The following is a 14,139-nucleotide window of genomic DNA, read 5'->3' as shown; positions in this document are numbered from 1 at the left end:
AAGTAATTATAACAAAAACGCAGCGCTAAAATAATAATAAAGTGTCTACGAAAATGTGACCATAAACTGAAGTTTGTCGAAACCACAAAAATAAACAGTTCATATTGTTATGGGTGTAAAACATATAAAAGTGCTCCACTTCAGTCTTCACCCAATGCTTGGAAACACCCATAGTGCCAATCCTTCACCAATGGTAAAAATACACACTCACCATAGGCATATGCTGTCTATTACTAGAACAGCAATAAGCACTTTGTGTGAATGGCATCCAGCATCACCACTCTCGCTCCACAGATGGCAGAAACAAACTGCTCTATTCCACTCCACCAGGGGATAGTACCAGAGTTATCAGCATGGAGTCACCAACATAAAGGGTCGCCAAACCTGCAGAGAATAGCGGCATGACCTCTAACCCTTTACAATGTAGCTCTACATACGTTTCACATGCAAATACAAAGAGAGACTGAGAGAGACAGCTCCTAAAGATGCTCATTTGTGTGAAATGTACATAGAGTTACACTGCGTAGGGCTAAAGGTCATGCCACCATTCTCTGCAGGTTTGGTGGCCCATTATGTTGTTGACTCCATGCTGATAACTTTGGTTCTATCCACTGGTGGAGTGGATCAGGGCAGTCTGGTCCTGCCATCTGTTGAGTGAGAGTGGTGATGCTGGATGCCATTTACACAAAGCGCTTATTGCTGTTCAAGTATTAAACAGCATATCCCTCTGGTGAGTGTGTATTTTTACCATTGGTGAAGGATTGGCACTACAGGTGTATCCAAGTATTGGATGAAGGCTGAAGTGGAGCACTTTTATATGTTTTATACTCATAACAATATGAACTGTTTTTTGTTTTTTTTTGTCGTTTTGACAAACTTCAGTTTATGGTCACATTTTTGTGGGCACTTTATTATTATTTTAGTGCTGCATTTTTGTTCTAATTGGTTCTTGGTGTACTATATATGTATCTGTATTGCACGCAGCTGTTTAAATTTCACTGAAAGAGCGCTAACTTTATTTTACTATTTTTACAATGAAATGTAAGTGACTGTGTTTTTGAATATTGGTAAAGTGTATATGCGTATATCTGATAAAAAAAAAAAAAAAATAGGTATTTTAATATCATTATTCATTCTTCACTTAAGGTAGATTCCAAAGGGACACTGGAACAACTAGTGAAAGAACTTATAAGTGTGAGTAAGACTGACTTGGAAAAAACAAGAGCTACCTGGATATGGATATGTCACCACATAGGTGGGTCCAGTTAATAATAAAATGTAAGTAGTAATTTAAAATAAGAGGAAAAGAAAGAATAAAATAAATGAACAAGGAAGAGACACAAAGAATGTATACGTTTTCTTGTTTACATTTTCTGATTGAGCTTAGGCTATATAGCATGAAGGCAGTGTTTTATCTTTACTGATTGGTTATATTGACTTGAGATCTGAGACTCAGGCTAAGGTGCTCAATAAGTGGGTGCACTTACAAAGTCCCAGTACTATGGGCAAGTCATGTTATGACCTTTAATCATACTTCAGTAGGTTCCAATGGTCTGTTTTTTTTATACCAAAAAAATACATTTCTGTTTCATTATATGCCACAATTAGAAGTTTATATTGTTTCAAATTTATTTATGTGTGTATGTATTGTAGAATATGATGTTCAAGGTTATAAGAATAGATTCGCCCAGTCTTCTAATGCCAGTGATGTCTTTCGCACACGAAAAGGAGTCTGCGCTGGATATTCATCATTGTTTCAACATATGTGCAGGTAAAATAAATCATGGACAATTATTCTGCTTTGCTTATACTAAAAAATTGTATGATACTTTTGTTACTCCTCCTAACCTGAAGATGATATATTAAAAAATGTTTTTTATTATAACGGCTTATATCTAAAAGATTTAGTAATCTTGGTAATACTGAATTTAGAACTGTTCTAGTTTTAAAGCTCTCCTAGTTTTTATTGGGGAAATATGCATGTATTGCAGATATGTATTTCATACATTTTCTTTTATGTTTGCCTTGACATATGCTTTAAAGAAAAACTATAATGGTTTTTGGTTATTTTTTTAAAGTATAACTAAAGGCAAAACTTTTTTTTTTGTTTTGAATAGAGTGGAAATGCATTACAACGTCTATAAGGTTTTTATTGCTGTCTGTGTCCCCATTAGGGAGATTTACCCTCTTACCTATTTGTCCTGTTTACCATTATCATTGAAAGTGAAAGTAAAAGAAAAATGTAGTTTGTCGCCAGAAAGGCAAGAGAGGGGGATTCTTCCAATGTAGACACTAGTTCTGGTGACCTGGGGGCCCCAAAGGATTCCCTTGATTTTCAGGGATTTTGTTTCACTTCCTGTTTTGTCTATAGGACAGGCAGTGAAAGTAAATCTCCCCAATGAGGCAAGGATGGCGAAAAACAAAAACCTGACAGGGGTTATAACCCTCCCTTACTCTATCCAAAATGAAAACAAATTGCTTATAGTTCTACTTTATTTTAGTTTTTGCAAGAGTAAGTGGTGATATTTGTGTTACTTTTTCATTACTTACACATACACCTCTTTGAAAGTGCAATAACAGAGCATTCTCTGTGTTCTAATAAGGCAGTGGTAGTCTGTCTCTCAATAATTGAGGCTTCATACACCATGAAATAAAAATAGCGATGGGATTTTTCCTCTCTTTCTTCAGGTATGCATTTTAAAGAGAATTAAAGTGGTTGCAAACCTCTGGATATTTTTTTTCTTACATGCAAGGTAATGTCATAATGTGCTAGTATGCATCTCATACTAGCACATTATGTGACACCTAAAAAAGGAAGCATTCCAGTGATGCAATGTCATTGCTGGAGGCTGCCTCCATCTCCACACGTCTTGCTTCAGGGTTCGCTGGCTCTGACTATGATTGACCAGAGCCGTGATAATGTCACTCCCGCGCATACGAGTGGGAGCTGGCAGTCATGGCACAAGGATCTGAAGGAATGTCATGGGTGGCCGTTCCTTTAGAGTGCATGCGCCAGTGATGTCACTGGGGCAATGTACAGTAAATATCTCCCAAATCGTACATGTTTAGGAATTATTTACAGTACCTATTGATACGCCATTATAGGCTATTCTATAGGTAAAATTTAGTGATAGAAGTTTACTTCCTCTTTAAATAGCAGGTAATCAAATGTTTATATGCAATATTTCATATTTATATGACTAAAAAGAAATGGGATAATGGTAATTTGATCCACCTCCTGTGGAGATGTCTGAAATTACATCCCTACTGGAAAAGGGTGGTGGATAAGCTTAATTCAGTATTTCAGGTTTCCCTCCTCTTAGATCTTAAATGCTGTATTTTAATTATTTTGGATGAACTCGACTTGGAGGCCTTCAATAAAGAGGCGATTGTAAAAAGCCCTTTTTCAGGCTTTCAAATTAAAACTCATGCACTGGAAGTCGGAGGAGCTGCCCACTTTATGGGGAGGGGAATAAAAGTGTCGGCAGTAATTTGAGGTTGGAGAAATATGTCTATCAGTATAGAGCATGCCCTAACTAGTTAAAAAAACTATGGGAGAATTGGTTAGATGTCCCTGGGATAGTACCCATTGATCAGACTATGGATAGGTTGTTGAGAGACAATACCGGATGAGAGTATAGACTAGCCATGGTTAAGACCTGATGGCTGAAATGAGTTGGCTTTTTTGACTGTTGTTCACATGCAATAATAAAACGGATGGATTATATGGTGGTTTGCAGAGACTTCCCAGGCTGGGGGGCAGGATGAGCAGGGGGTTACAGTGGTGGGACAAATGAGCGGGGGGGGGGGGTTCAGTGTTGTGCCAGATGAGAAGGGGGTTACAGTGGTGGAAAAGATAAGCAGGGGGTTCAGTATTGGGGCAGATGTGAAAGGGAGGTGCATTAGTGGGGCAGAAGAGCAGGGGGTACAGAGGTGGGGCAGAAGAGCAGGGGGGTATAGAGGTGGGGCAGATGTGCAGGGGGGTACATTGTTGGGACAGATGAGCAGGGGGGTTACAGTGGTGGGGCAGATGTTCAGGGGATTACATTGGTGGGACAGAGGAGCAGGGGGTACAGAGGTGGGGCAGATGTGCAGGGTTGAACAGTGAGGGGGACAGATGAGCAGTGGGGGGACATATTTGCAGGGGGGACAGTGTTCTTAGGTGTGAAGGTGCAGGGCTGATCTGAGGACTGGAGGTACAGGAATTGGGGCTAATCTAGGGCATGAGAGTGCAGGATGTTAATTAGTCACTATTACTCAAGTAGTTTACAGCATTTACTTTATAAAAAATCATTTTTGTGATTGAGAGTGTGAAGTTAACATTTTGTTGTTATAAAATCGGCACGCTCAATTTCTTTGAAAACATTTTTCGGCACACTGTGCTCAAAAGGTTGCCTACCCCTGACTTAAAAAAATTAAATACACAAAATTAGAATCTTTATTTATGGTTCATTCAGCTAGTATGGGATGAATATTAGGATGGCCTAACAAATATAATAGCTTGCCTAGTGCAACAGTGGGATAAATTGCTAAGGGATCCATACTCATTATGCTGGTTATATGTTAGGGCTCATTCAAATGGCAGATTAGTGGCATCCTCCATGTAGAGCTGCTGGTAGATGCATGTGCATCCATTTCGGATCTACGTGCAAGCAGCCTATAGAAGTGGATGCACACACAGTGCCGGCACATGTATCTGCAAGTGGCTCTTCCCAGAGGACAGCATTAATCTGCCATCCGAATGAGCCCTATAATCATAAAAGGTAGATACATTCATAAGAGTTTTATTTTCTGACATGTGTTTAAGTGGATAAATACTCTTATTTTGCATGCAGTCTTTCTGGAGTACAGTGTAAGAAAGTCAGCGGATATGCTAAGGGTGCCGGATATCACGTAGGGAAGAAAATAGCTGGTGATTCAGATCATGCCTGGAACATGGTGTATCTGGAAGGTCGATGGCACCTACTGGACAGCACATGGGGAGCTGGTACAGCTAACATGAAAATAAACAAGTTCAATTTTAGGTAAGTAAACTAATATTGTAATAAAAAAAAACTAATTAGACTTGTTGCTTCACTTTTGTTTGATAACCTTTTGATTCTTGCTTTTATCTTCTAGTTATAATGAGTTTTATTTCCTTACCCATCCCGCCCTATTCATAGAGGATCATTTCCCTGAGCTGGGAGAATGTCAGTTACTTCGAACAGAAGTGCCTTTAGAGATCTTTCAAAGGTCTCCATATGTTTATAGTGATTTTTACAGTCTGGGAATGGTGTCCTACCAGCCAAACACAGGAATTATTGAGACAGGTAACAAAAGCTTAACATCCTCCTTTCTATTTGCACGGCAAATAATTGACAACATAAAATATGGATTATGACTCTCATAGATCTCATTGGCATACATTAGTCAACATGACATAGTTTCCTCTTGGTAGCACATTTCTCTTAAATATTTCTAAACCAAAATATATACAGTAAAACTTGGCTTGCGAGCATAATTTGTTCCAGAAACATGCTTGCAATCCAAAGCACTTGTATATCAAATAATTTTTTTACAGGGTATAAAAGAGAAGAAAGGCACCTCTGAGTGTAGCAATAAGTTGCTAAATGTTGTACCTTTATTAAATGTAACCATATTGCTACACTTAGAGGCTCCTCTCTTCTTTTTTTTATACTCAGTTGTGACATGACGCTACTCTTATATCAAGACATCGCTTGTATATATAGGGTTTAATTAATACAAAATATCATTAATACAATGTGATGTCAGACTGTTTTGGGTTTTTTAAGGTTCTTTGCATTTTAAGAAATAAAGAAACATTTGCATTTTAAGCAAGGAAGCTTAGACCTCAGTGTATTAATGTGCTTTTATTAAACAAAAATGCTGTAGATACAAACTATTACAATTTTAGGAACACAGTAAAAGACTGACAGATTTTACAAAATATGCCTACAACATGCACAAGCTACCTCCTTCCATACAAAATAAGCATGTACAATGTATGTAATAGGCAGGGCTCAACTGGGACAAAAATTTGGCCCTGGACTTCATCCAGACCGGCCCACTTTAATTTTGCAAACATGCACAAAAACAGTATATAAACTATATGCAATTGTGCAAAAAAAAAAAAGTAAAAACATTCCACTGTTGGGCATAGGACAGCATAGGACAGGGCATAGCCACACCAGTGCCCATTAATGCAGCCACACTAGTGCCCATTAATGCAGCCTGATCAGTGCCCATCAGCGCAGCCACACCAATGCCCATTAATGCAACCACACCAGTGCCCATCAGCGCAGCCACACCAATGCCCATTAATGCAACCACACCAGTGCCCATTAATGCAGCCCGATCAGTGCCCATCAGCGCAGCCACAGCAGTGCCCATTAATGCAACCACACCAGTGCCCAATAATGAAGCCTGATAAGTGCCCATCAGTGCAGCCACACCAGTGCCCATCAGTGCAGCCACACCAGTGCCCATTAATGCAGCCTCACCAGTGCCCATCAGTGCAGCCACACCAGTGCCCATTAATGCAGCATGATAAGTGCCCATCAGCGCAGCCACATCAGTGCCCATTAGTGCAGCCAGACCAGTGCCCATTAATGCAGCCTCCCCAGTGCCCATTTTTGCAGCCTGATCAGTGCCCATCAGTGCAGCCACACCAGTGCCCATCAGTGCCGCCACACTGGTGCCCATTATTGCAGCATGATAAGTGCCCATTAATGCAGCCTGATTAGGGCCCATCAGCACAGCCTCATAAGTGCCCATCAATGTTAGTCCCCCCAGTACCTGGTCTGCTTCTTCTAGCTAGGTCCCAGGTGCAGTGCTTGTCCTGCAGGTGGTTTCTCTGGAGCTGGGAGCCCAGGACCAGCTCTGCACTGCTGGTACATCTGGTCCTCTCCCTTCCTCCTGGGCACCACAGAGCTGGGTAACTAGGCTTGAGGAACTTGGGGGGGGAGCCACAAGGTGAGCGGGCATGGACTCCCAAATCCTGTCCACCAATCGGCTAATCTCCCGACTCCTGCTATGTAGCTGTTTAGAAAAAATCTTCTCTGGGTCTCCCCTGTATTCAGTGGGGGCTGGGGGACAGACAGTACATGCCTGGTAATAGGCATAAACTAAACAGTTACTTGGTTCCTTCTTTATGATGGCGTAATATATCAGAATCCAGGATCTATATCCAGACTGCTTCTTGCTTCTCTAAAGTCATCCAAACAACTGCTGCTCCTTTGTTCCTGAGCACATGGCTTATACCAAGTCCTTTCCCCTCCCCTCACTTCCTGCTACCTCATTTCCTGTAGTAAGCTTCACAAACCACTCCAAAAAGTTAATTTGCATACCAAAAACAATGTATGGTCTTAATTCTATATTTATGCTACATAAAATCACAAAAAAATAGTCATAGCAACACACAGACATATGAGGTATGCAATCGCTGCTATGAATTAAAGTGGGAGTAAACTACCTTTGTTGATTTTTACCTATAGGTTATCCTATAATAAGGCTTACCAATAGGTACAGTAAATATCTCCTAAACATTCACCATTTAGGAGATTAAATAGAAAAGTAGTTGCGCGCTGCTAATCAATGCACTAACACTAAAAAAAAAACTACTATAAAGTGAATGAATGCTGCTGCTGTCACCTAAGTGTTCCCACAAGAAAAAGATAATCAAGTGAATGTGACAGTGCTGCATATATAGTAAGCTCAAATAATACAAATTAACATAGAAAAAAAAATTAGGAGATATTTACTTTAGAAGCAGCTGGTGACATCACCGGCTCTGAAAGAACGGCATACCCGTGCAGTAAACAGTGCGGGAGTGACGTCATTGTGGCTCGGCCATTCATCCATTTTTTTTTTTTAACTGCGGTTTACTACCGAGATAGATAACGAGACTCCTCAAAGGATCAAAATACAATGTAATTTTTTCAAAGAAAATATGTTAAACCACAAATGTGCATTAATATTGGAGTTGAAAGAGCTAACATTATGTTTAAAAGCTAGGTTTAGATTAATTGACTTTTATGGAGTCTTAGGTCTTAACCTTAACCAATAAATGTCACAGCCTAAACCTAGCTAAGGTAAGTTAGTAAAGGTTAAATTTAAAGGGACCATTAAGCATATGCAATGCATTAACATATGTTGAAGTTCCCGGAGTTTCATTTAAAAGTAATACTGAACCTAAAAATGTTTTTATGTTGCTTGCAAAAGGGTAAAAAACTTTTTCAGTTTCCCTGTGCCCCTCCTTCCCTATGTGAAGGGGAAGAGAGGGGAGAAGAGATCAGCGCTTTGTAGGGCCACATCTATTCTTCCCTTCCTTCCTCTTCACATAGCATTCGAGTAGCAGCAGGAGTCACTGGTTCCTGCTGCTGTCAATCAAAAGGAATTGAATCTGCATTGAAAAGGAAGTGGGGGGTGGGCCACTGTGTAAGTCTATGGAGCCCGGCTCCATAGACACATAGGTCGCGAGCAAACACGCACTGTTTGTCCCAATAGCAAACGGCTTGCTATGGCAACACACGAAGGAAGAGGAAGAGCCAAGATCGCCACCGGGGACCCGAAAAGAAGAGGTTCAGGGCCGCTCTGTGCAATACCACTGTACAGAACAGGTGACTATAACATGTTTGTTATTTTAATTAAAAAAAGAAATTCAGACTTTAGTAATATTTTAAGTTAGATTAGGTGTAAGAGAAACATTAGTTTCAGTAGAACTATGGCCTGCCTTTAAAAATATGTGCTGCAGCACTTTAATATAAGAACAATTGCACTTACAGTTTTCCTGCAAAAATCACACAAATACCTGTTGAGCCTACCAGTGACATCCACCTAATGCAGCTTCCTGTGATGGAGTGGCAACGATGCTGCACTGCTATTGAATTAAGAGCAGAGTTGTCATTCCCATGTACAGTGCCTTGAAAAAGTGTTCATACCAACAGACATTTTCCACATTTTATCATATTACAACCAAAAAATGTAAATGGATTTTATGTGATAGACCAACACAAAGTGGCACATAATTGATAAATGGTTTTAAAAAATGTTGCTCAAAAAATATGTGAAAAGTGTGGGTTGCATTTGTATTCAGCCCCCTTTACTCTGATACCCCTAACTAAAATCTAGTGGAATCAATTGCCTTCAGAGGTCACCTAATTAGTAAAGAGAGCCCACCTGTGTGTAATTAATCTCAGTATAAATACAGCTGTTCTCTGAAGCCCTCAGAGGTTTGTTAGAGAACCTTAGTGAACAAACAGCATCATGAAGGCCAAGGAACACACCAGAAAGGTCAGGGAAAAAGTTGTGGAGACGTTTAAAGCAGGGTTAGGTTATAAAAAAATATCCCAAGCTTTGAACATCTCACAGAGCACTGTTCAATCCATCATCCCAAAATGGAAAGAATATGGCACAACTGCAAACCTACCAAGACATGGCCGTCCACCTAAACTGACAGACCGGCCCCTCTTCTCCTTTTCTACTACCCCCCCCCCCCCCCCACGCGACCTTCCTGGGAAATTGTACTGGAATATCTAACTACTGTACTAATATTTAATATGATATAAGGATTTTGCTCCCATCTATCCTATGGATATCAATAATGATGGTTTCTTTGTCACTTTGTATAATATTGTTCATGTGACAAATTGTGTATTTGCATCACTTGTACTGTAAAGATCTGAATAAAATATTTTTCTTGTCAAAAAATACTGACAGACCGGCAAGGACAGCATTCATCAGAGAAGCAGCTAAGAGGCCCATGGTAACTCTGGAGGAGCTGCTGAAATCCACAACTCAGGTGGGAGAATCTGTCCACAGGACAACTATTAGTCGTGCACTCTACAAATCTGGCCTTTATGGAAGAGTGACAAGAAGAAAGCCGTTGTTGAAAGAAAGCCATAAAAAGTCACGTTTGCAGTTTGCGAGAAGTCATATGGGGGACACAGAAAACATGTGGAAAAAGGTGCTCTGGTCAGATGAGACCAAAATTTAACTTTTTGGCCTAAGAAGCAAAATGCTATGTGTGGCAGAAAACTAACACTGCACTTCACCCTGAAAACACCATCCCCATTGTGAAACATAGTGGTGGCAGCATCATGTTGTGGGGATGATTTTCTTCAGCATTGACAGTGAAGCTGGTCAGAGTTGATGGGAAGATGGATGGAGCCAAATACAGGGCAATCTTAGAAGACAACCTGCTAGAGTCTGCAAAAGACTTGAGACTGGGGTGGAGGTTCACCTTCCAGCAGGACAATGACCCTAAACATACAACCAGAGCTACAATGGAATGGTTTAGATCAAAGCATATTCATGTGTTAGAATGGCCCAGTCAAAGTCCAGACCTAAATCCAATTGAGAGTTTGTGGCAAGACTTGAAAATTGCTGTTCACAGACGCTCTCCATCCAATCTGACAGAGCTTGAGTGAGTTTGCAAAGAAGAATGGGCAAAAATATCACTCTCTAGATGTGCAAAGCTGGTAGAGACACAGCCAAAAGAGCTTTAACTACAGTGAAAGGTGGTTCTACAAAGTATTGATTCAGGGGGGTTGAATACAAATGCACGCCACACTTTTCACATATTTATTTGTAAAAAAAACTGAAAACCATTTATCATTTTCCTTCATCTTCACAATTATGTGCCACTTTGTGTTGGTCTATCACATAAAATCCCAATAAAATACATTTACAGTTTTGGTTGTAATATGACAAAATGTGGAAAATTTCAAGGGGTAAGAATACTTTTTCAAGACACTGTAGGTGTTGCCTATTTGCACTACTGCTGGATGAAAAATGTTGAAGGGGGCATGGCTATTGATATTGTTACTGCAGATTAACAAACCTGAAGCTTGTCAATCAGTATCTGGCCCACTGTTTTCTGGATTGACAGTACTGACTCTGTTGCTGAAACTGTGAGCTGCAGCGTTGGGGAGTGGGGGTGTAATAGGATGAATGAAGGTGGGTTTGCCTCCGTCAGGGAAGGAAAAGGAAGATTTTTTGTTTCTGCATTTTTTGTTTCTGCAGACTTCTGCATCAAATAATAACTGGATTTGTAACTTGTCTAGACTGTCATACAGGCGACTTTCATTGTACTTTAAAGGTTAGTTGGTCTATCTCTAGCCAAAACTTTTAATTAAAAATTGTTCACATGCAGAACAGGAGGTAATTGGCGTGGCAACACACTGAGGATTGTGCATTAACCTGTGATGTAACTACATATTGTAAAATGCACAGTTTACTCCACGCTACTCTGCCACATCAGTATGAACAGGTCTTCAAACTCTCAGCCTGGGTTCACACTGTAGCGATGCGGGAACCAATGCAATTTCAGCGCCGGTTCCCGAAAGGGATCTCTGCCATAGGCAGTTCACACTGGGAACCGCTGCAGGTATCAATACAATGTTAAGGACACCCCTGGATCGTTTCACAGATTGCAGTGAGAACTCCCATGTGATCCGATTCCAGTGCGGGGAAAAAAAGTCCCTGCATCTTTTTTTATGCAAATCCAATGTGAGTTCAGCCATGCAACCGTATGGCTGAACTCACACTGCACAGACATCGCATGTGATCTGCGTCGCAGTGCGGGTGCGAATCATATGCAATGTCTGACATCGCTACAGTGTGCACCTAAAGTCAGGAATAAAAATAATAACATTTGTTTTTTATCATTTGTACATTTAATTGGTTGTACCTAATTTAGAATGCAACGTGATAACATACAGCAATAAAGTCAGTTTTCAGGTTTAGTGGAATGACAAAAATTATTCAGGGGCAATGTAGAGTCAGGGTCCACCAGAGTATCCTCTAGTTAGGTAGAATGTCTCTTATCCAACACTGGTGTATTATTATGATTATTATTACTATTATTAATAAGAATTTATATAGCGCCAACAATTTGCGTAACTCTTTACACCAAGGTTTATATTCTGTTTCCCAGTTTTAATAGAAATGGTGTAAATTTATTACATATTGTCCTTACAGTGTAGATTTTTTTAAACTGCTAAATTACCATGCCTTACCCATTTAATTGTCTTACTTTTGTGATATCTTTAGTGACAGGAAAAGTCTCTATTGCCATTGAGAGCTGCAATGATCTGAAATTCCTTTTCAAACTCAATGAGCAAGAAAGTCCTGGTATACTCATATTGTTGGACAATGGAATGAAGCTTGATGTGTATCCTCAACAGCCTGGTCAGCATCTCCTTAAAATTTTTGCCCAAAAAGCTGATGCTGAAAAAAATTTGCAGTTGGTTATAGAATACAGAATTGACTGCAAACACATTGACAGCAGCATGAGGATTCCAAAGTGCATCCATAATCCTGTAGGACCAAACAGGCTAACTGAAAAAGCAGGGCTTGTGAAGCCTTCACATCCAGATCCAGTGATTTATACGGATGATGGCTTCTTTACTATACATTTTACGTTGAAGAAGAAATTACAATTTTTTTGTACCTTACAATCTGATGAAGTACAAATGACATCGGAAATGGAGAACAGGCATGTATTCACAACAGAGGAAGAGAACAAAGTGGACATATATGTTTGCCTTCCTCAGGCAGGAACCTATGTTTTAATGGTTTTTATCAAGACTGATAAAAATGATAACGGTAACTATACGTACTTATGCAATTATCTCATTATATGTACCAACCCTGCAGTAGGATGGCCAGTGTTTCCACTGACATACTCTAACTGGGCCAAGCACTATAAGTTGGTGCAGCCGTTAGAAGGAATTTTACCTGCAAATACTGATGTTTCCTTTAAGCTTTACATTCCTGATGCAGCTGCAGTATGTTTTCACGGGCAAAAAGATTCTCCTCTGGCCCTCTCTGACAGTAATTACTGGGAAGGGACATGCAGTACAGCTGATAGACAAGATATCATTGTTATGATCAAAAATGTTAGTGAACCTAACACTTGGTATTACTTGATAAAATACGAAGTAAAAACAAACAAAACAAAGTGATCTAACTCGATAAAAGGTACCACATAATCTTTATTACATTTTACCAGCATAGTCATACCCATATGCCTTGATAACCCATTCTGTCGATAATGTCTAACCAATTTTACATTCTGATCATGTCGGCCACACCAATGATGCCTCTAACTTCAAAATAGAATGTGTGCTTAAACTGTAACTAAGCCTAAAATAAAAAATGAAAAGTGCCTTAACTTTCATTTGTTGCAATAACTTTTGTTGTCTTTGTTTCTTCTTTTTCTTTTGACAATCTTTAAAGTGACTGTAAATGCTCAAATGTTTCTTTTTTTTAAATTAAAATAACAAATATTTTTACTTACTTGGACTGTGCAATGGTTTTGCACAGAGCAGCCCCGATCCTCCCCTTCTCGGGTTTCCCGCTAGCACTCCTGGCTTGGGGGGCACTTGTACGTGCTTGCTTCTGAGCCCTGCTATGTGTGTCCATAAGACACATAGATTGTGGCTTGGCCCCACTCCCCTCCTTTTTCACTGGCTGTGATTGGCAGAAGGAACAAATTGCTCCTGCTGCTGTTTCTCAGCCAATGAGGAGGGAGAGAGCTGCTGCTCTCAAACACATCACTGATCTGGCTCAGGTAAGTACAAAAATGGGGGGGGGGGGGCTGTTTATGCATAGATTGCATTAAGATTAAAAAAAATTGAAAAGATTAAAAAAAAACTTTCTGCATTTAGAACCACTTTACTTTTTTTTTTTTTTACCTGGTGGACTTTTTTTTTGGACAGTTTGTAGACTTCGGGTCATATGGTGACTGTCCTGTTTTTAAATGCTGCTTTATGCATCCTTAGATCTCAGTCTGTACAGGCAGTATGGTCACTTGATGATTCAGCAGATTCCACAGACAGCTTAAAGCGGTTGTATTGCCCACTTGGTCATTTTTACCCACAGGTAGGCCTATAATAAGGCTTACCTGTAGGTAAAATGAATATCTCCTAAACCTGCACAGTTTAGGAGATATTCACTCTTCATGCAGCCGCTGACATCAGTGGCCCATGTGCGCTGAAGGTCCGACGACTCGTGCCGGGAACAGAGGACTCCCGCGCACATGCGTGGGATTGACATCATCACGGCTCCAGCCACTCACAGTGCTGGGGCCCACAAACCCAGAAGAAATGCAGAGGGAACATGTCAGCCCCCTCAGCA

At 40.1% G+C, this 14,139-nt stretch overlaps 1 protein-coding gene across 2 annotated transcripts in view; it reads left to right on the top strand.

Moving 5' to 3' along the window:
* The window catches only part of LOC141139439 (kyphoscoliosis peptidase-like), a 93,471-nt gene extending 80,306 nt beyond the window's left edge, over positions 1–13,165 (top strand). For both annotated transcript variants that reach the window (XM_073625515.1, XM_073625514.1), the window contains exons 9-13: positions 1,147–1,255; positions 1,654–1,771; positions 4,836–5,024; positions 5,119–5,309; positions 12,052–13,165. In XM_073625515.1, coding sequence (XP_073481616.1) covers positions 1,147–1,255; positions 1,654–1,771; positions 4,836–5,024; positions 5,119–5,309; positions 12,052–12,965 — 1,521 coding nt within the window. In that variant the 3' untranslated portion in view covers positions 12,966–13,165. The remainder of the gene's footprint in view (positions 1–1,146; positions 1,256–1,653; positions 1,772–4,835; positions 5,025–5,118; positions 5,310–12,051) is intronic.
* The last annotated feature ends 974 nt before the right edge of the window (positions 13,166–14,139 follow it).

This window comes from Aquarana catesbeiana, linkage group LG04 (genome assembly GCF_042186555.1).
Source record: "Aquarana catesbeiana isolate 2022-GZ linkage group LG04, ASM4218655v1, whole genome shotgun sequence".
Taxonomy (NCBI): Eukaryota; Metazoa; Chordata; class Amphibia; order Anura; family Ranidae; genus Aquarana; species Aquarana catesbeiana.
Note: the sequence above shows the minus strand (reverse complement) of the source record. Positions and strands in the feature narration are given on the sequence as shown.